This window comes from Oncorhynchus clarkii, chromosome 22, assembly GCF_045791955.1.
Source record: "Oncorhynchus clarkii lewisi isolate Uvic-CL-2024 chromosome 22, UVic_Ocla_1.0, whole genome shotgun sequence".
NCBI lineage: Eukaryota > Metazoa > Chordata > Actinopteri > Salmoniformes > Salmonidae > Oncorhynchus > Oncorhynchus clarkii.
Genome location: NC_092168.1, coordinates 7,779,356 through 7,799,942, shown reverse-complemented (window position 1 = coordinate 7,799,942; position 20,587 = coordinate 7,779,356). Strand labels below are relative to the sequence as shown.

Genomic DNA, 20,587 nt, shown 5'->3' with positions numbered 1-20,587 from the left:
TTTATGAGTTATGAATGTTACAATCTATCTGTTCCATCTGACCTGACTTCCTTTTTAATCAAACTGTGAGTGATGAGCGTTTCCCTCAGGTTGGCATGGAGCCTACCTCTGGCACAGGTGATTTGGTCTGCAGCCAGGGTCCAGCCTGAGGGGCAGGCACAGGAGTAGAAGCTGGGCCCCACGGCCGACAGCAGACAGATATGAGAACAGGGGCTGCTAAAGCAGTAGTTTTCACCTGCACACAGGTCCCATAACACACACACACACAAGAAAAAAAAGTCAACCGTGTTCAGTCACCTCTGGTTTCATTCTGAAATGACATTTCAAATACAATGACAAAACTGTACTGTGGCAATACCAGCTTATGATATCACCATGCCAAATATGTATTTTCAGTTGGCCTACCATATACTACTGTATGTCCTTGTCCTACCTGCGGGCTGCCTGGCCGGGTGTACCGCCACCAGGCCCATGGGCTGAGGAAGGTTGTAGAGCATCACTGTCTGGTTCCCCCCGTGCCACTTATGGGCTCGGATAACGCGGTTGATGTATCTGTCGGTCCAATACACAAAATCCTCAAAAATGGTAATTGCGTGGGGATGTTGCAGTACCTTTTTATTGAGAGCAGCAAAAGACAAGAAGTGCATTTTATTGATATTAACCCACACAAAGGAGGAAATAAGCACATTTGAATAAAAATTATATGATGTATGTAATGTTCTCCTAGCTTAAAAACGGTATCATTGACATCTACACTGAACAAAAATATAAACGCAACATGCAACAATTTCAAAGATTTTACTGAGTTACAACTCATTCATTCACTGCCGTGAAAAAGTATTTGCCCAGACTTTTTTTCCGGCATATTTTTTACACTGAATGTTATCAGCTCACCAACCAAAACCTAATGTTATATAAAAGGGACCCCGAGTGAACAAATAACACAAAAAATGTATACATATTTCATTTATTTATTAAAAAAAACGTAATGCAAAACCAATGCCCCCGTGTGAAAAAGTAAATCGCACCCTTAAACTCAATTACTGGTTACACCATCTTTAGCTGCAATAACTGGTTACACCATCTTTAGCTGCAATAACTGCAATCGAACACTTCTTGTAGTTATCAATTAGTTTCTCATTGCGCCGGGGAGGAAGTTTAGCCCACTCCTTCGTGCAGAACAGCTTCAACTCAGTGACAATTGTGGGTTTTCCAGCATGACCTGCTCGTTTCAGGTCAAAACGTTCAATTTCTTGTTCTTCAACCATTCTGATGTAGACTTGCTTGTGTGTTTTGGATCATTGTCTTGCTGCATGACCCAGCTGCGTTTCAGCTTCAGTTCACAGACGGATGGCCTGACATTCTCCTGTAGAATTCTCTGATACAGAACAGAATGCATGGTTCCTTCAATGATGGCATGGCGTCCAGGTCCTGATGCAGCAAAGCATCCCCAAACCATGACACTACCACCACCAATGCTTGACCGCTGGTATGAGGTTCTTACTGTGGAATACAGTGTTTGGTTTTCGCCAGGTATAACGGGGCCCATGTCAGCCAAAGAGTTCTACTTTTGACTCATCGGTCCATAGAACATTGTTTCAGAACGCTTGAGGATCATCCAGGTGCTTTTTGGCAAACTTAAGACGAGCATGTCATGTTCGTCTTAGTGAGCAATGGTTTCCGCCTTGCTACTCCGCCATGAATCCCATTTTTGCCCAGTGTCTTTCTGATGGTGGAATCATGAACATTGACCTTAGCCGAGGCGAGAGAGGCCTGGAGATCCCCGGATGTTGTTCTAGGGTTATTTGCAGAGGTGTGGACTCGAGTCACATGACTTGGACTCTGACTTGAGTCACAAATTTGATGACTTGAGACTTAACTTGATAGAAAATAAAACAACTTCAGACTTGACTTCGACTTGGAGTCTCAAGACTTGGGAATCGACTTATATTTGAGACTGATGACATCTGCCCACATTTTGTTACGTTTTGTTACTCGTTTTGTGGCACAGAGTCTCCGTAGATTAGGCGCACGCAGCCAGAGACAGTATCGCACTTGGCCCCCCAAAAAATATATTAGCTAGTGAAACGCACACTCGGCCCTCTGATTGGATCAGCAAACTGTCAATCAACACAGGTCGGGTGAGCTACAGTAGCGTAGTGAGAACGTTTTTCGGGATCGAGAGTGTGAAACTGAATGAGAAAAATACATTTACAAAATCTGTGGTGTAAAGTACTTAAGTAAAAATACTTTAAAGTACTACTTAAGTAGTTTTTTTGGGGGGTATCTGTACTTTACTATTTCTTTCACATTTACTCCACTACATTCCTGGAGAAAATAATATACTTTATACTCCATACATTTGTCCTGACACCCAAAAGTATTCGTTACATTTTGAAGCAGGACAGGAATCTTGTCCAATCCACGGACGTATCAAGAAGAAATCCCTGGTCATCCCTACTGTATCTGATCTGATCTTACTTTGATGTTTTTTTTATTTTATTCTACCTTTAGTTAACTAGGCAAGTCAATTAAGAACAAATTCTTATTTACAATGACGGCCTACACCGGCAAAACCCGGACGGCGTTGGGCCAATTGTGCGCCGCCCTATGGGACTCCCAATCACGGCCGGTTGTGATACAGCCTGGAATTGACCAAGGGTGTCTGTAGTGATGCCTCAAGTACTGAGATGCAGTGCCTTAGACCGCTGTGCCACTCTTGATACTTTAGTATATTTTAGCAATTACATTTACTTTTGATACTTAAGTATATTTCAAAGCAAATACCTTTTTACTTGAGTCATTTTCTATTAAGGTATCTTTACTTTTACTGGAGAATGAAAATTGGGTACTTTTTCCACCCCTGTAAAAAATGCAGCCTACCATTTATATTTTATATTTATACCTTTGCTTATTCAATTTGGTCAGCCTGACGGGCCAACTGAGGCATGGGAGCTGGTTGAGCCGGCTGAGGCATGTCGTGGGAGCCTGCTGAGCCAACCGAGGCTTGTGAGCCTCTCGAGCCAGCTGAGGCATGGAAGCCTGACGAGCCAGCTGAGGCATCCCTGGTTGCTTCGGCAGCGGCACACGGACCCGACATCACCAACAAAAAACAACAACAAAAAACTCCCTGATGCTTCAAATTGTGGAGTCAGCATTCTGTAAGGACAGACGCTGGGAGACGAGAAGCAAGTACAGGGAGTGAATATTTAATGAAAAAACAGAAAGGAACCAAAACACGAACAGCGTCTGGACAAGGGACACATAATGACATTAATGCTGACTAGGGAAAGAAACTGAGGAAGTGACAGATATAGGGGAGGTAATTAATAACGTGATGGAGGCCAGGTGAGTCCGATGAAGCGCTGATGCGCGTAACAATGGTGACAGGTGTGCGTAATGATAAGCAGCCTGGCGACCTCGAGCACCAGAGAGGGGGAGCGGGAGCAGACGTGACAACAAATTGTTTGGTGATCAAGAACATTAACTGTTTATTTTTCATGGTCACCTGCAATGGGGCTTCAAGCAACAATTACTAGCATGGGCTTACTGGTCATTTGGTATGTCAAAATTGCTTGAAATGTATAATTGAGTTATGAACCTTGCATTTGTTAATTATTAAATAATCAAAATGTGTTGTAGACAAAATAATGAATAGGGCTGTCTGGTAGCCTCAATAAATAGACAAAGATTTCGTGACCTTGGTACTATAAGGTTCTATCAGCACCAAGCATAGTTCTAAGATATTGAGCATCAGTTTTCACATCCCAGAACTGTTTTGTAGTGAATTATTTTTTCAAAACCCAATAAGGTCCTCACCTTAAAAATACCTAAAGTACCTACAAACACTGTCTGCCATCTGCATGGTACAGTTGAAACCGGGATTCATCCGTGAAGAGCACACTTCTCCAGCGTGCCAGGGGGCATCAAGGTGAGCATTTGCCCACTGAAGTCGTGTTACGCCGCCGAACTCAAGACCCTGGTGAGGACAACGGGCACGTTGATGAACTTCCCTGAGACGGTTTCTGGTAGTTTGTACAGAAATTCTTCAGTTGTGCAAACCCACAGTTTCGTCAGCTGTCTGGGTGGCTGGTCTCAGACGATCACACAGGTGAAGAAGCCGGATGTGGAGGTCCTAGGCTGGTGTGGATACACATGGTCTGCGGTTGTGAGGCCGGTTGGACGTACTGCCAAATTCTCTGAAGCGATTTTGTAGGCAGCTTTTGGTAGAGAAATGAACATTACATTCTCTGGCAACAGCTGTGGTGGACTTTCCTGCAGTCACCATGCCAATTGCGCGCTCCATCAAAATTTGAGACATCTGTGGCACCGTGTTGTGTGACAGAACTGTACATTTTAGAGTGGCCTTTTATTGTCCCCAGCACCTGTGTAATGACCATGCTGTTTAATCAGCTTATTTGATATGCCACACCTGTCAGGTGGATGGATTATCTTGGCAAAGGAGAAATGCTCACGAACAGGGTTGTAAAACCAATTTGAAAGAAATAACAGGGTTGTAAACAGACATTTGAGAGAAATACACTTTTCGTGCGCATGGAACATTTCTGGGATCTTTTATTTCAGCTCATGAAACATGGGACCAACACTTTACATGTTGCAGTCATATTTTTGTTCATTATGTATCAATGATTTGATATATATGTAAAGAATGTAAATACAAAAAATTATTTGCTCACCAGATCGCTGGCCAGAACCTGTTTCCTGTTTTTGCCATTGTAATCACAGTAGTCAATAAAATCCAGGTAGGCATCCGCAAAGTAGAGCAGATTGTTGGGATAGTCAATGGTTAGGCCGTTGGGCCAGTACAGTTTGTTGCTTATGATGGTTGTCCTCATCTTCCCGTCCATACTGGCCTTCTCAATGCGAGGGCTCCTCCCCCAGTCTGTCCAGAACATGAGGTGAGCACTGCACAGTAGATTAACTGTTATAGTTACAGTCAATTACGCTGTTTTCATTCATTACATTTTGAATTTCCACTGTGTACTCTACTCTCAAAAGATGAGCCTCACCTGTCCCTTGGGTCCAGCACAATGGCTCTGGGATTGGTCACATTCTCACTGACCAAGACAGTCCTGTGGGTGCCGTCCAGTTTGGACACCTCAATGGTCTCCAGAACATAGTCAGTCCAGTATAGGTTCCTGCCCACCCAGTCCACTGCCAGGCTCTCTGTCACTGTCACTCCACTGTCAAAAACCTGTCAAATCAACACACATATGTTTAAGTTATTGGAGTTCATTCATTACCCTAGAGAATGTAGAAAACGCAGCATTTCTTTCGTGGGAAATGGAAGGGCATTCGGTACTCACCACAGCCCTGTCGCTGCCATTTTTGTGAGCGCTCCATATTCTGTCCTGGCTGGTGTCAGACCAGTACACACGGTCAGTCACTGAGTCAAAGTCCAGCGCCACAATGTTTCGTCCATCCCGGACCAGCGAGCGAACCACATTGGGTTGAGTGGTTATGTCATCAGACACAATCTGATTTCGGCTGGCGACTAAAAGCAAAGCCTCGCGTGAACCTGGAAAAAAAAATACTCTCTTTTCACCTGTGCATTATAATTCAAACAAGACTTCACATCAGCCACATCAGCTGTATACAATTCTTCCTTAAACTACAAAACAAGATAAGTTGAGCTCCTAAGATATCTACAGCAGGGAATCAATGCAGCCCTGTTGGGAATAATGGCAGATTGAATTACAGGGATTTTCAACTGGTTATCTTTGAGGTAGACGGGCTCATGTCAGGCACACTGCTCATAAACAAGCCCTTTGTTGTTGATTATGTCCTAATTACCCGGAGAGAGAGTCAGTGAGTGACATATATGTTATTTGTCTTATCTGGGGAAATCAGAGTAGAGTGGGGAGAGAATGAAGAAGAGAGAGAGTGCATCCGCTCGGTGGTCTGGTGCCAACACTGGCTCCCTTCAGACCATTCATGTCCTGTCCTGTCCAGCCACTGGGCAGTTTATCATGTCTGTGTGGGCCAATCAGATGCACTGTATATCCATCTCTGCCTGTCATCTAGGAGACTGAATTTAATCCATAGTGGGAGGATGTGTATTATTTTGAAATTAGGCCAATTATGTTTAGAGGAAACATAACTGAGTATGTTGTGGACTAAATGGATTGGTCAAATCTATATGATGGATTGGTATGACAATGTACGGAAATCGTTTCTAAGAGCACAAAATGGTAATGCGGCGGATGCCAATTCAACCCCCCCCCCCCCCCCCCCCCCCCCGCACACACACATCCTCCTCCTGACCTGAGACCTTGCATGCGCGTTGGTCAGCCTCCAGAGTGTATCCGTCGGAGCAGTGACAGCGAAAGGAGCCTCTCTCGTTGAAGCAATGCTGGCTACACAGGCCAGGGGGGCTACACTCGTCTACGTCATCGCACGTCTTCGAGTCGTTACTCAGCTGGTAGCCCATGGGACACGTGCACTGGGCCCCAAACGGCCCCTGGATGCAGCCGTGGGTGCAACCTGCGTTGTTGTCAGTGCAGCTCTCTTGGTCTAGGACGGTAAAAAGAGGAGAGTCAATAAGAGATAGCTGCTCAATTAATCACAGTGCTACAAATAGCACGTTCTACCCTAGAGAATATTTTGTGAATTTCGTCAAAACACACCATTAGTACATTCTGAAACACATTTTCTACACGTGTAACTACAGACAAGAATTTCCCTTTATCCTACAATTGTGTTTTGCACCATTCTACCCATATTGAGTTGGTTAGTGTGGATGGCAGGTTTAGGGATGAATCAAAGCTACACGCGTGAGGTTTGTACCAATGATTGAGGTTGTTCCTACCTGGCAAGGGCTCGTCTGAAAGCAGTGAGGAAGGCAAGAAGGAAGGAAATCATAGATCACTTTTAAGTTAATACAGAACAAATCAACACATGCATGATTTGAACACAAGACTCCACACATAACACAAATTCCTCACAAACATTAACGCACTCAATTGGTTGTGACCAGAAATGCCGTGCAAAATATGTCAAGATTTCAAGTGACCAGTGAAACTAGACAATTACAATGGAAAATTTACAGAGAGTGCACTTCATTTTCGTAACATGACACTATTAGCATGCTGGCCTAAAAGGCAGAGAGAGATGGTGACTTACTGCAGAGCGGGGACTCGTCTGCACCATTGGGGCAGTCGGGATTGTTGTCACACACCCTGCTGATGTTGACACACATGCTGTGGCCCGGGCACTGCCACTGCCAGCTAGGGCAGCGGAAAGGTGGCGTGGGGCAGTCTCTCTCGTCACTCATGTCCCTACAGTCGTTGTCGCCGTCGCAGAGCCACCGTTGGTACACACAGTTGCCGTTGTCACAGCGGAACAGGGTGGTGGGGCAGGTGCGGGGGGGACAGACGTGGTGCTCGTCTGAGCCGTCCTCACAGTCCGGGTGACCGTCACACTCCCAGGTGGAGGGGATACAGCTGCCGTCGGACTGGCACTGGAACTCACTCTCATGGTGGCACATCCCTGGGGGTCTGGTGGCTGGGCAGAGCAGGAGAAGGCAAGGTCAGACAGTGTAGTGAAGTGTGGCTGAAGCTCAGGAGGAAGCCTCAACAGAACCTCGGCGATGCTGTGCTCTGAGACCCGTTGGTTGATCACCTCTGCATGTAGAAGCTGATCCTTGTATTTTCTTCTTGTGACTCAAAACATTGAGTTGGTACACTTGCAACAGCCATCGCATTCTACTCTGTATCAAAACCCACTATTTGGACATTCTAGAACACACGTGACTACAGACCCCAAATTATTTTTTTATACAATTGTGTTTTGCAACATGCTAACCGTATTCAGAGGGCTAGTGTGGTTGGCAGGTATTGGGATGAATCAAAGCTACACACGTGAGGTTTAACCAATGATTGAGGCTGTTCCTACCTGGTAAAGGCTCACGATCATCTGATAGCAGTGTGGAAGGCAAGAAAGGAGAATATATAAACTGATCATTACATGTTCTTGTAACTTATAAAAAAAGAAAGAGGTTGAATACTTACGACAGCCAGACTCATCTGAGTGATCGCTACAGTCAAAGACCCCGTCACAGCGGTAGTAGGAGTTGATACACTGATGTCCATTAGAACACTTGAACTCATAGAGAGTGCAGTTGTAAACTGACAAAAAAAACAACGACAAAGGGTGCCGTTTAGAACACACAAAGTCGTTGCGTGTTCTGTTTAATACACATGGAATAAGATCAATGGGATAAGAGGCTAACGTACGCTTGCGTTCACGGTGTATTCAATTGACTTGAAATTGTGTGACACTTGTTTGTTTGGCGCTGTCCAACTATGCAAGTTCCTAAACACAGTACAGTGCGGAAATAACACAGAGAGACTCACTGCAGCCCTGTTCGTCAGCCCCATCCATACAGTCTCTGTCACCGTCACACACGTAGCTGGGGCCTATACAGCGGTGGTCTGGGCACTGGAACTGTTCCGGGTGGCATGTACCACTGAGGTCTGCCAACACAGAGAGACCAATGGAGCTAATAGTTAAATGCAACACATGACTGACTGACAGTCATTCTCAAAAAGACACTCAATAACAGAGGTATTACTCCTATGGTAAATAAAAGTGGTCCTTGACTCGGAGACTCACTGCAGTTGGCCTCGTCCGAGCCGTCTCCACAGTCGTTGTCCGTGTCACACAGCCAGATGTGTGGGATACAGCGGTTGTTGGCACAGGTGAACTGGTTGGCCGCGCAGGTGCCAGGGGTCTGGGTGGGGCAGTCCCGCTCGTCACTGCTGTCAAAGCAGTCGTTGTGCCCGTCACAGTGCCATCCACTGGGCACACAGTGCTGGTTGGCACAGGTGAATGCCCTGGGTGAGCAGGTGGTGTCTGAGAAAGAAAAGTAAGGATTGATGAAACATAATTTTTTGGCTACTTTTTAACACCGTAACAAGCCATTCTAAGTATACTAAAGTATACAAAATATAAGTATAAGTATATTAAACATTATTACTAATGCCCCAATAAAGTGCCTTGAATGACAAACAGTTAGTATACTCCATTGAAACGTAATACAATGCATTACTATGAGCTCCGCCACAGTTGGCCTCATCACTGTTGTCATGGCAATCGTCAACGCCGTCGCATCTGTTGTTCTGAGGGACACATTTCCCGCTGGTGCAGGAGAAGGAATTGGAACCGCACTGCAGCGTAGGGGGCTCGTTGGAAGGGTCCTCTACACACGTCTGCTGGCTGGGCGCCAGCTTCATGCCATACGGACAGCCACACACCCTCTGCGAGTCCGGCGCCGGGAAGCAGAAATGGCTGCAGTCTCCATTAGGATTAGTATTCCTATTGCAGAAGTTGGAACCTGAGAGGGGTAGCAAATGAATCCAGTGATGGCCACAGAGTTATCCTCCATCACATAAACAATAAACACCGCACAGCAATGAAAGAGTTTCTCACCGGTCTGGGAGTTGTAGTTGAAAGATTTGACGTGCATGATGTGGCTGATTCCCCGCCTGATGATGACCATCTCTCCCCCGTCAGTCTTGCGCACACGCACGATCCCACCCAGGCGCCAGTCAGTGAAATATGCATAACCTGGATGGGCCAAGCAGGAATGCTCATGAAACTTGAGACCCGGCGTTGGGAATGCCAGGGCACAACCTATGACATTAGTGATTTTTATCTCTTATCATCACTCAACTAAATGTTTGAGATGACACGGTAATTGCTCTCTCTAATGATCATCAATCAAGCTGGATGGACGAGTAGTAATGAAATTCTAACGATGAAGGCTTCTATACAGTAACAAGGTCTCGCTTTAATGCAACTGATGGAACCATGTTGCAATCCATTCTTCGTGAATTTAAAGAGGAGAAAATTGAAATCACCTCCAAAAATGGTGAGACCAAAAGGATGTGAGATCTGAGTGATGCGCTCCAAAGACAGCCTGTTCTGCCCATCAAAGGTGCTGTGTTCGATCTTATCAAAGAAGGCATCCACCCAGTACAGGCGCATGGAGCTGGGGGGGGGAGACAGGACGAGTAGGACAGACATTCTTAAACACTGTTGCACAAACATATTGTCAAGAGGAGGATTAGGGAAGATCAGTCTGATAAGAGGCTTAATGAGATCTTACAGACGTCGGATCTTAATTTGATCACTCTTTTGTCGCTGAGAATTTTGCTGGACAGCAGGAAATGCAGATGAGCTCCGTGATGAACATAAATTCACTAAAAACCACACTAACATACAGTAATATTAACAGTATTCCACTTTTCATGCAGCCTCACTTTGACCAGCTAATAGCTTACAATGCACATAGTGTCACAATTTCTAAATGTAGTGACAAAGTCAAACCTATGCATCGGATTTGTTATGAATGAAACTGCTATTTTTTTTTTTTTACGGAGTGCTACTGGAAGATGAAGAATGGCGTATTGTGAGGCCATTCCTTTGGTCCTGCTAGGCTCTGGGACCATTGGCTCACCTCCAGTCGATAGCCAGGCCGTTGGGCCAGCCAAGAGTAGTGTTCACAATCGACAGGGCATGTGACCCATCACACCAGGCCCTCATAATCTTCGCTGGACGATACCAGTCGGTCCAGAAAATATACCTGCCAAATAAAAACATACACATTAACCAACACTCACACTTATATGGAAAAAGATCATAGTGTCTTTTTCACCTCAACCCGAAGTAGACTCTGGCTTTAGGTCCACTTCAAAATATTTTATGAAGTGAGAAATATAGACCGTTTATTTCAGAGCTCCCCAGGGCTTTTTCCGTTTAAGCCAAGTTCTTAGTGTTCACTACAATACCAGCCTTCATGCAGCACTAATCTAGGCTGTTGGACTCAGAGGCCTTATGACTTTGAAGCTATTGGAAATGTCCCACTAGCACTAAATAAAGAGTCCTTTTATCAGGTTTGGGATTTAAAGTGAGAACAATCTGTGAATGGGTCGGTACCTCTCGCATTATACTAGGTGTGACTAGACACAACTGCTCAGTTTGCTCATGCTTTTTTTTCATGATCTTAAGAGGCAGGGATCCAAGATGAAAACATGGGCCTCCGAGCCCTGCTGGGTCTGGCTAATGCCCTCACTAAATTGTGCATGCCCAGGACATTGGAGTACTTGACCAATTTCACACACTGTCTTTGTCTCCCTTTGACATCCTATGGTCCTTTAAATGAATCTCAAACAAATATAATCCGATCAGCATTTATATTAATGAACTGAATAGAATCAAACCTTGGGATATTATGCTGTAAAAAGCATGCATTCATCGGTAAAGTCAGCATTCGTCAAGCCTCAACAAAGATATATAACCCTATCATATCTGCTCTCCCTGCCTCTCTCTTGTTTTTGTTGCAACATTAAGGCTGGAAGTGGCGCCGAGCCTCTCTCCCTGACCCCCCCCCCCCCCACCCCCCTTTGAGGTCCAGCCCAGCTGTATTTACCCAATCACAGGGTGTACCACGATGGACCGTGGGTTGTTCAGGTTGCGTATGATGGCTCTCCTGGACTGATCGGCCACCTTCATGACTGAAATGCTCCTGAAGCGCGGGTCCGTCCAGTAGAGGTTCTTTGAAATCCAGTCGTAAGCCAAGTCCTCCACGCCGTCCACTCTACTGGCAGCTAGCACCTCCCTGCCTGTGCAGATCAAAGCGGTGACACCGCCATTTAGTACAGAGATGAAAGAGGAACACATTTAAGTAAATAGACTGTCAGCTTGCATTTGTGCTATGTAGGCCTGACAGAGAAAACTAGGGCTGGTCAACCCTATGTTGCAAAAACAACACCACTGATCAGTACAGATTGTGGTTTCATTTTCTACTGTCATTTCTTTACCACATTAGTAACTTTTTTACATGGAAGTTGGAAGATAAATATTGAATCTTCGACAACTTGTATTAATTATGTTCCCAGTGTTTGTTTTATCACATTCTGGAGCCTGACTTTGAGCTGTTACGTGATAGTTTCACTGCTGTCCATGCTCCTGCCCGTTCCCTCCCTCCCTCTCCCCTCCCTCCCCCACTGCACTACCCGGCTCCATAAGGCACTCCCCTAACTGCCGGTATAAGCTTGGCTGGATCACATGCTTGAGCTCTCTGCTTGAAAGGATATATGTGGGGATGTAACCATGGTTACAAAAAAGTATTTCCTCACATTCTAAAAATGAAAAAAAAAAAACATTCAGTAATAATGAACTACAAATTCAGTTATGAAAATATATTTAACAGAAAATTTGGTGTTTGATTCTAATATACAGTATCGAGTCATCCATCCAATCAAATAAATGTAGGCCGCTCTCACCGGTGCCATCCACTTTCTGCTTGTAGATGATGTCTTTGGCCGTGTCTGAGAAGAAGATGGCATCGTCCTCTGCGCTGAAGTCCACCCCAACGAAGTAGGAGGGCGTTCCAGTGACAGGAAGGATGACATCCTCCTGAGAGGACAGGTTGAAGGGGATGCCTCGGACAGCCAGCTGGCTGGAGAAGAGAAGGAACTGCCTCACCGCTAGCGAGCGAGAAGAAGACATCCACCATGAACCTCCAGATCTTCTACCTCATATGTCACACCACATGGGCACTCACAGTATAAAGGACACAGCACATTGAAGTGTACCAAGTCCAATGTTAATAGGGAAAAAAACGAAACAAGGTTTGTGTGTTGGCCTTACCAACACATCTCTTGCCGTCAGCATGCAGGTCGTAGCCCATGCGACACCTGCAGCGGTAGCCCAGCCCTTGGTTGTCTGACCTGTGGCTTAGAATACAGATCTGCTCACAGCCATCCCTGTCTACTCCGCAAGGGTTAGCCACTGTGAACACAACACAAACGCTCAGCCACTGACAGAACATACAGAAGTGGGGCAGATCAGCGGAGTGGTTGTACCAAGTGACATGCTTACCATACGGTTGTCTCAGTTGGTGTACCACTTGCACTCCGTGTGGGGTCTGAGATGTGGTGTAGATCACCTGAGGGTTTGTGTCACTGAACTTGTTGGCTTTCATCACGGCCATCTTGGTCCAGTCAGTGAAATACACAGTGTGCTCAAACAGACTGATGCCAAAGGGATGGGGGATCACAGCACCTCCATGGACCACTGTTTTCCTGAAAGGTGGAGAGAATACCCTGAGCAGACTGTACATTTACCATTGTGATAGACAGGGAAATGGCATTGTTTTGACTTCTTACATTTGGTCTCTCCAGACATTTGGCCAAAAAACATCACATTTGAGCCCTTTCATAAGGAACATATCTGGTATGCTTACCTATGAAGCCCATCATATGTGGTGGTTTCAATATAGTCGTAGCGGCTGTCGACCCAGTAGACTCGCTTAGCATCAATATCCAGTGTGATCCCTGCTGGCCAGCCCAATTTAGTCCTGATGATCCCATAGCGATTGGTGCCATCCATGTAAGCCCGCTCCAAACCTGGCTCTCCATTCAGAGAGTCCCAGTCTGAGAAGAACAGGAACCTGTGAAGAAAATGTGTTTTGGCACAGATTAGGTACAGGTTACCAGTACAGTAGGTTGCACAAAAGTTGTCAAAGACTCCAGACACCTAAGCCACAGACTGTTCTCTCTGCTACCGCATGGCAAGTAGTACCAGTGCACCAAGTCGGGAACCAACAGGACCCTGAACAGCTTCTACCCCCAAGCCACAAGACAAGAACGATAAATAGCTAATGAAATGGCTACCCAGACTACCTGCATGGACCCTTTCTTGCACTAACTCTCTTGCACTGACTCTATGCACACACACTGGACTCTACCTATATACAGTGGGGCAAAAAAGTATTTAGTCAGCCACCAATTGTGCAAGTTCTCCCACTTAAAAAGATGAGAGAGGCCTGTAATTTGCATCATAGGTAGACTTCAACTATGACAGACAAAATGATAAAAAAAATCCAGAAAATCACATTGTGGGATTTTTTATGAATTTATTTGCAAATTATGGTGGAAAATAAGTATTTGGTCAATAACAAAAGTGTATCTCAATACTTTGTTATATACCCTTTGTTGGCAATTACAGAGGTCAAAGTTAAAGCAAAGTTGTGGAAAAATGGCTTAAGGACAACAAAGTCAAGGTATTTGAGTGGCCATCACAAAGCCCAGAGCTCAATCCTATTGAAAATGTGTGGGCAGAACTGAAAAAGTGTGTGTGAGCAAGGAGGCCTACAAACCTGACTCAGTTACACCAGCTCTATCCGGAGGAATGGGCCAAAATTCACCCAACTTTTTGTGGGAAGCTTGTGGAAGGCTACCCGAAACATTTGACCCAAGTTAAACAATTTCAAGACAATGCTACCAAATACTAATTGAGTGTATGCAAACTTCTGACCCACTAGGAAGGTGATGAAAGAAATAAAAGCTGAAATAAATAATTCTCTCTACTACTATCCACAATAAAGTGGTGATCCTTAACTGACCTAAGACAGAGATTTTTTACTCTGATTAAATGTCAGGAATTGTGGAAAAACTTAGTTTAAATGTATTTGGCTAAAGTGTATGTAAGCTTCCGACTTCAACTGTACCTACGACCACGCAAACAAAACATGCACACAAATGCATACTGACGCCACACACTCACACACCTCGTACCCCTGCATATCGACTTGTACTGGTACTCCCTGTATACAGCCATGTTATTTTCTACTCCCTAAATACACTGAGTGCACACCTTCCTAATATTGAGTTACACCCCATTTTGCCCTCAGAACAGACTCAATTTGTCGTGGCATGGACAAGGTGTCCACAGAGATGCTGGTCCATGTTGACTCCAATGCTTCTCATAGTTGTGTCAAGTTGGCTGGATGTCCTTTGGGTGATGGCCCATTCTTGATACACACGGGAAACTGTTGAGCGTGAAAAACCCCAGCAGAGTTGCAGTTCTTGACACAAACCGGTACACCTGGCACCTACTACCATACCCTGTTCAAAGGCACTTAAATCTTTAAAGGCAATCCATGTCTGAATTGTCTCAAAGCTTAAAAGTCCTTCTTTTAACCCGTCTCCTCCCCTCATCTACACTGATTAAAGTGGATTTAACAAGTGACATCAATAAGGGATCATAGCTTTCACTTGGATTCACCTGGTCAGTCTGTCATAGAAAGAGCAGGTGTTCTTAATGTTTTGTTCACTCAGTGTATAGCCATGTTATTTTTAGTCTTTATTTTTTCCACTGTGTCCTCATTTCACCATTTAAATTTTTTAGTAGATTTTTAAAAATCTTATTTTGAACTCTGCATTGTTGAAAAAGTACCCGTAAGCAAGCATTTCACTGTTCGTCTGCACCTACGTGTAGACTACGAAGCTTGTCTACGAAGCATGTGACAAATACAATTTGATTTGATTCATGTACTGGATGCAATATTGAACATCGGTGAACTGGATTCCATAGCAGCAAAGTTATCCATCCTTTTAGCTATAAAACGACCAGGACTGCAACTCAACCAAAGGTGATACAGAAGCGGATTTCCTTTTTTAATTGAATTTGAAACAGACACATCCTCCACTGTCTTTGTTCCCGGTCTTACAGGAGGGCCAGCCCACCGAGGTAGAACAAGTGTGTACATTTAGCCTCACTTCCCAATTCACCTGTAGCCACCTGGCCCAGGCTCCACTCTGGAACCACACTATTGGATTACAATGAGGCTCATCACTTTTAATACTGCTCACTAATCCGCCAGGAAAATCTGCGAATTGAACACACTCATTACTCCCTACCGGTACAGCATGAGAGAGAGACAGATAGATAGAGGGATGGAGGGATGGAGGATAGAGGAGGTCCCCTCGACTCACCCCACAGTTGGGTCCACGGCCAGCCCTCTGGGGTTTCCCAGATTCTCTGCGATCAGCGTCACCCGGTTATTCCCGTCAAAGTCCACCATGTCAATCCGGTTGACGCTGGCCTCCACCACATACAGCTTATTGTTCACCCAGTCCACGGCTAGGTTCTCTGGGTAGTCAACTGATACATTTAAAATCACCTGCATATTGGAACCGTCCATATCCACCGAAAACACCTGGCCACAAAAGAAAGCATTGTTGCTAGGAGATTAGCTCTTTGGTGGTTAAGGCTCCGGAAATTCACAGAGATATAAAATAAAAAGAGACTGTCCGAGAAACAGGGATATGTCACCATAATACCTCAATATGAGAAGGAAATTACTGTCATTAAGGCTGGGCTTTGGTTGCTTGTCTGACTTCCATCTTGTCTGTCTAGTAGCATTTGAGCGGTGCTGTCGGATAGTATTGTGAAACCTCTACCCTACTGATTCCAAGATGGCACCAGTTTCTCAGGCTTGAAGCCTTGGCACCTCAGAAGGGATAGTGCTCTTTACAGCTCTGGCTCGTTTGAAACAAGACCCAGGCGTCTAAAAAGCAGGATTTTCAGCTGACCTGTTTAAAGAGAAACTGAATATGTGGAAGTAGCCTGCTAGTTTAACCTTCCTAGTACGTTCACATGGGCTGTTTGTGGTCCCCCCAATTTAAATACGCTGACATTCCGCCATGGAGGTGACTGATCTACACAGATACCCCACTGCTGGTATGTCCCTGCTTTTCAGCCTCGTGGCTGGGGTTCAAACCATACAGAAGCCAAGATGCTGAACAAAGCCCTTTGAGCTGGCCAAAGAATGCATATAACAGGGTGGACTCGGTGAAAACAAATACTGCACGATTACTTTGAACACGATCGGGTTACAAAAATTACACTGAGCTATGCGAACATCGTACCAGCATATCAGACAGTTTTCCAGATTAGACATTTTGGATTCCATTTCCAACCTACTTCCCCTTCATTATGACCCAGCCATTTGGGAGCCGGCAGGTCTACCATTTGTACAGTATTAACAGCGGCGGTATCTTAACAGATCTGACAAAGTATTCCCTCTCCTTTGGGGGGGTGGTGCAGGTTCCTGTACAACTCAAGCATTTCCTCAAACAATAAGCCTTTCTATCCTGTGGACTGTAACTACGGTCCACTGTACATGTAATTCTAACGATGCACTGATGCCTTAACAGGGCCACAGGAACCACTCATGTGAAGTATTTTAATGCCAGTATTACCTTGTTCTGAATAGTATCCGTCCAGAAGACTCTATTGAGGAGGTAGTGGAAGTCCACCCCGACAGGGACTCCTCTGTTCTGGGAATGGACCAGGGTGCGAGAGCTGTGTCCATGGATGTCACCAATCAGCAGGTCTTGGCCATTGGAGAACACCAGCGAGGCTACGCTAGCTACAGACAGTAGGCAAGGCAATCAGTAAGACAACATGCTCAAACATTTCATCATCTCTTATAAACACCTGTCATATGCTGTTTTAAGCAGTTGTTTTTTGACTGTATATACTGTATAATCATTCATTCATTTACTCAGCAGTAGAAAACAGAAAATAAATAAAAATACATTTTAGTCTGTCAGTTTTGAAGCCATACTATTGGGTTGATTCAAATCTTAATCTCTAGTAATACCTTTAGTAAGATTTTTCATTTGATGTCATTTTTAGAAACCCAAATGGTCAAGACAATTTGATCTGTATTATTAACACAGCAAATCCCTCCTTGCTTCTGGCCTCAAAGTCAGAGGGGTCCACAGACACAAACGACTGGCAGAAATAACACTCAGTGTGCAACAATGCACCAGAAAGCAGAGCAGGCGGACAGAGGCTGGCAGACAGGAGGCTGGGTTGAGGGGCTGAGGGCCTCTAGCCAGCAGGAATGACTTTGATATGTTGAAGTATATTGAAGCTCAACACTGGCCACTCACTTGAGGTGTTAGCTCTGCAGTATCGGTGCTGCTCCAGGAAATATCCCTCTCGACAGCTGCAGCGGTGGGTTCCCATCCTGTCTTCACAGAGCTGGTCGCAGATGCCCCACATCTGACAGTCGTCAAAGTCTTCACCCAAGAATGAAATAAGAAAAAAACGGAATAATTCAAAGCACACATCCAATATTCTACCTCTAGTAGACTGCGATTCCAGTTCTTTCAATGTACTGTAACGGAGTGAATTTACCAGTATTTACCAATACAAGAGCGGCTGTTATTGTTGTTGACAGTGTACCCAGAAGGACATGAGCAGGTTCCTCCCTCAGGAGACGCATGACAGCGATGCTCACAGCTCAGAGAAGCACACCTCCAGATACCTGACCATCACAGACAGACACGCATGACTCCCAATGTCACTTCTCAAAATGACGTATGTGCGTGAGTGCATGCACTTTAAACTGGTTGTATTGTTACTGACTGCAATTGCGTCCAGCAGTGGTGATGGCCTCATCCTCTCCATCTGGACATTGGGCTGTCCCATCACACAGTTGGTCCATTGGGATACACAGGCCTGAGGATGGACAGGGCCATTCTCCAGGATAGCACTCGCGTGATACAGAGTCTGCAGAGAGAACAAAGTCATCTTCATTGGCTTGCTTTGAGAAAACAGCAACCATGTGTGAGGTGTGCATTGAAGACAGCAGCCTTATTGGAGGATCCTGCAGCCTATTCTCCAAAAACACTCTTCGTGTGAGGAGGAAAAATATATATATTTTAAAAACCTCTTTTGCAAGGGCGTAGTGACAAGAAGGCAAAACAGGGATATAGCAGCGTGTAAAAATAGAAAGTAAAATACAAAATACACACAAAAGCGTCACAAGGTACAGACACGATTCAAGATTAGAAACAACTGCGGCGATCGCAAACAGTGTTGTCGATCAGAGTCTTAAAAACAGGCAAGGACACTAACTCCCGTAACTTTAATATCTTTTGAAGAATTCTAAAGCTCTTTTGGAGGGGTGAGCGATCAAAGAGGGATTTGACTACCACACTTTAAGGAGCACAGAGCCTAGCCCATACCAACCACAGAGACCAGAGGTGAATCAGGTTTCGACAAAGCAGTGTTTCTCACTCCTTCAAGTGTGCTTCAACTGAACCCGCTTACTGTTTCTTTGTCAGGGATTTGGGTCCAATATTATAAATGTGTCAAGAAGAAGGGGAGCTGTCACTCTGTAGCATCCATACCACAGCCTTTCTCATCTGCATTGTCTTCACAGTCGTCTTCCCCATCACAAAGCCAGACCTGGTGAACACAGCGACCGCTGGGGCACGTGAAGTAGCTCCCTCTGCAAGCGGGATAGGCTGCATGGAGGGAGGGCGAGAGAGAGAGAGTGAGAGAGAGCGAGAGAGAGAGAAAGAGAGAGAGAGAGAGAGAGAGAGAGAGAGAGAGAGAGAGAGAGAGAGAGAGAGAGAGAGAGATAGAGAGAGAGAGAAGCACATCGAAAAGGTCAGATTAAGTCCAAGTTAGGGGGAGAAACTATCTGGGTGAGGAGTTAAGATTAGAGGTGCAGACTATGGGTTGACAGATAGCAGTAGTGGTGCGAGGAGGGTAGAGGTACGCACTGCAGCTCTGTTCATCACTCCTGTCTCCACAGTCGTCGTCATGGTCACAGACATAGCGTTGAGGGACACACTCTCCGTTTCCGCATTGGAACAGGCCACTGCTGCAGTGCTGTGCTGAATAAAACAGACACCAAACCCCTTCAGTGACCAAACCCCGTCTGTATGTGTCCGTTATTCATCTTACCCCTGCTGCACTGACCGGATGAGGGCCTGGTTAAATATGTGGTCATGCGTCACAGCAGTCATACAATTTTGTCAGCCGGCTATTGTCAAGCAGATAACTGCTGGTCTCACGGTAAGTGACCGTTAATTAACATAAACACATTTAGCATCTCCTGGCTTTCACACACTGATGCAGACCTTTGGAACATCTACATTTAAAAAAAAAAGTCTAATAAATCCACGTAATATAGCCTACACCATAACAATAAATCCATTATTTAATTTAGACAGGTCTATGTAGTCTATTTCAGAAGAACAGAATAGCATTGTCTGAGTTGTCCTCATGTTAGGTCCTGATCTGGCTATGCCATATGGCTGTGGGCAACACTAGTTAATTTAGCAGACAAGATTTGCTTAGAATTCCGTGGCATTATTTTATATTGTTTTATCGTATGAAGAACACAAATGAACAAAGCTGAATAAAATAGAAAGGATATTTTCTCCAAATGATTTGAGTGAGTGCGCGCATGCGGCTATTCTGTGTTAACAAAGAAACAGGTACTGCCATATGCTTAATTTACAGTTATTTATGTAACTTTAGTTGTTATACAAATGTTGGGCTATATGTTTTGTACATTCTAAGGCTGCATGATGATTTGAAAAAAGTTGCATGAAAGGCATTAGCTCTGCTTTGTTTTTTTGCTCAGGCTGTACAAACTCCAATAGTCTCTCATTAACAATTTGACAAGCACTTGATAATGCCTCGAATTTCCCGGCTGCATCCCCTTTGTGCGGCCGTAATGCCCCTAAAAAAATCCATGTCTTTTGTGGCCAGTGGCCGTTGTGCCCTTGGGCTGAATATAATAATTATAATTCCCTTCTCCCGTCTGTGTGCCGAAGCACCTCCCACTCACATTGCTCTCAGTCACTTGATTGGGCCTTTTTCACAGGCTACAAGTGAAGACAGACACATCGGGGACGCAACTGCTCGAGTCCTTATCTAATTCCCGAGGCGCATATTGAAGATATTG

General features: G+C 44.9%; 1 protein-coding gene across 2 annotated transcripts in view; it reads right to left on the bottom strand.

Moving 5' to 3' along the window:
• Positions 1-20,587, bottom strand: part of LOC139380267 (low density lipoprotein receptor-related protein 2a) — a 66,567-nt gene that overhangs the window by 34,483 nt on the left and 11,497 nt on the right. For both annotated transcript variants that reach the window (XM_071122815.1, XM_071122816.1), the window contains exons 6-33: positions 19,395-19,508; positions 19,017-19,133; positions 18,250-18,393; positions 18,029-18,148; positions 17,772-17,900; positions 17,073-17,242; positions 15,804-16,027; positions 13,271-13,477; positions 12,907-13,109; positions 12,676-12,816; positions 12,309-12,512; positions 11,453-11,645; positions 10,481-10,606; positions 9,882-10,012; positions 9,451-9,588; positions 9,071-9,355; positions 8,635-8,874; positions 8,376-8,495; positions 8,031-8,147; positions 7,915-7,935; positions 7,144-7,524; positions 6,830-6,844; positions 6,286-6,534; positions 5,328-5,539; positions 5,031-5,215; positions 4,698-4,926; positions 434-611; positions 107-235 (exon numbers count right to left, since the gene is read on the bottom strand). In XM_071122815.1, the coding sequence (XP_070978916.1) occupies positions 107-235; positions 434-611; positions 4,698-4,926; positions 5,031-5,215; positions 5,328-5,539; positions 6,286-6,534; positions 6,830-6,844; positions 7,144-7,524; positions 7,915-7,935; positions 8,031-8,147; positions 8,376-8,495; positions 8,635-8,874; positions 9,071-9,355; positions 9,451-9,588; positions 9,882-10,012; positions 10,481-10,606; positions 11,453-11,645; positions 12,309-12,512; positions 12,676-12,816; positions 12,907-13,109; positions 13,271-13,477; positions 15,804-16,027; positions 17,073-17,242; positions 17,772-17,900; positions 18,029-18,148; positions 18,250-18,393; positions 19,017-19,133; positions 19,395-19,508 (4,722 nt within the window). The remainder of the gene's footprint in view (positions 1-106; positions 236-433; positions 612-4,697; positions 4,927-5,030; positions 5,216-5,327; positions 5,540-6,285; positions 6,535-6,829; positions 6,845-7,143; positions 7,525-7,914; positions 7,936-8,030; positions 8,148-8,375; positions 8,496-8,634; positions 8,875-9,070; positions 9,356-9,450; positions 9,589-9,881; positions 10,013-10,480; positions 10,607-11,452; positions 11,646-12,308; positions 12,513-12,675; positions 12,817-12,906; positions 13,110-13,270; positions 13,478-15,803; positions 16,028-17,072; positions 17,243-17,771; positions 17,901-18,028; positions 18,149-18,249; positions 18,394-19,016; positions 19,134-19,394; positions 19,509-20,587) is intronic.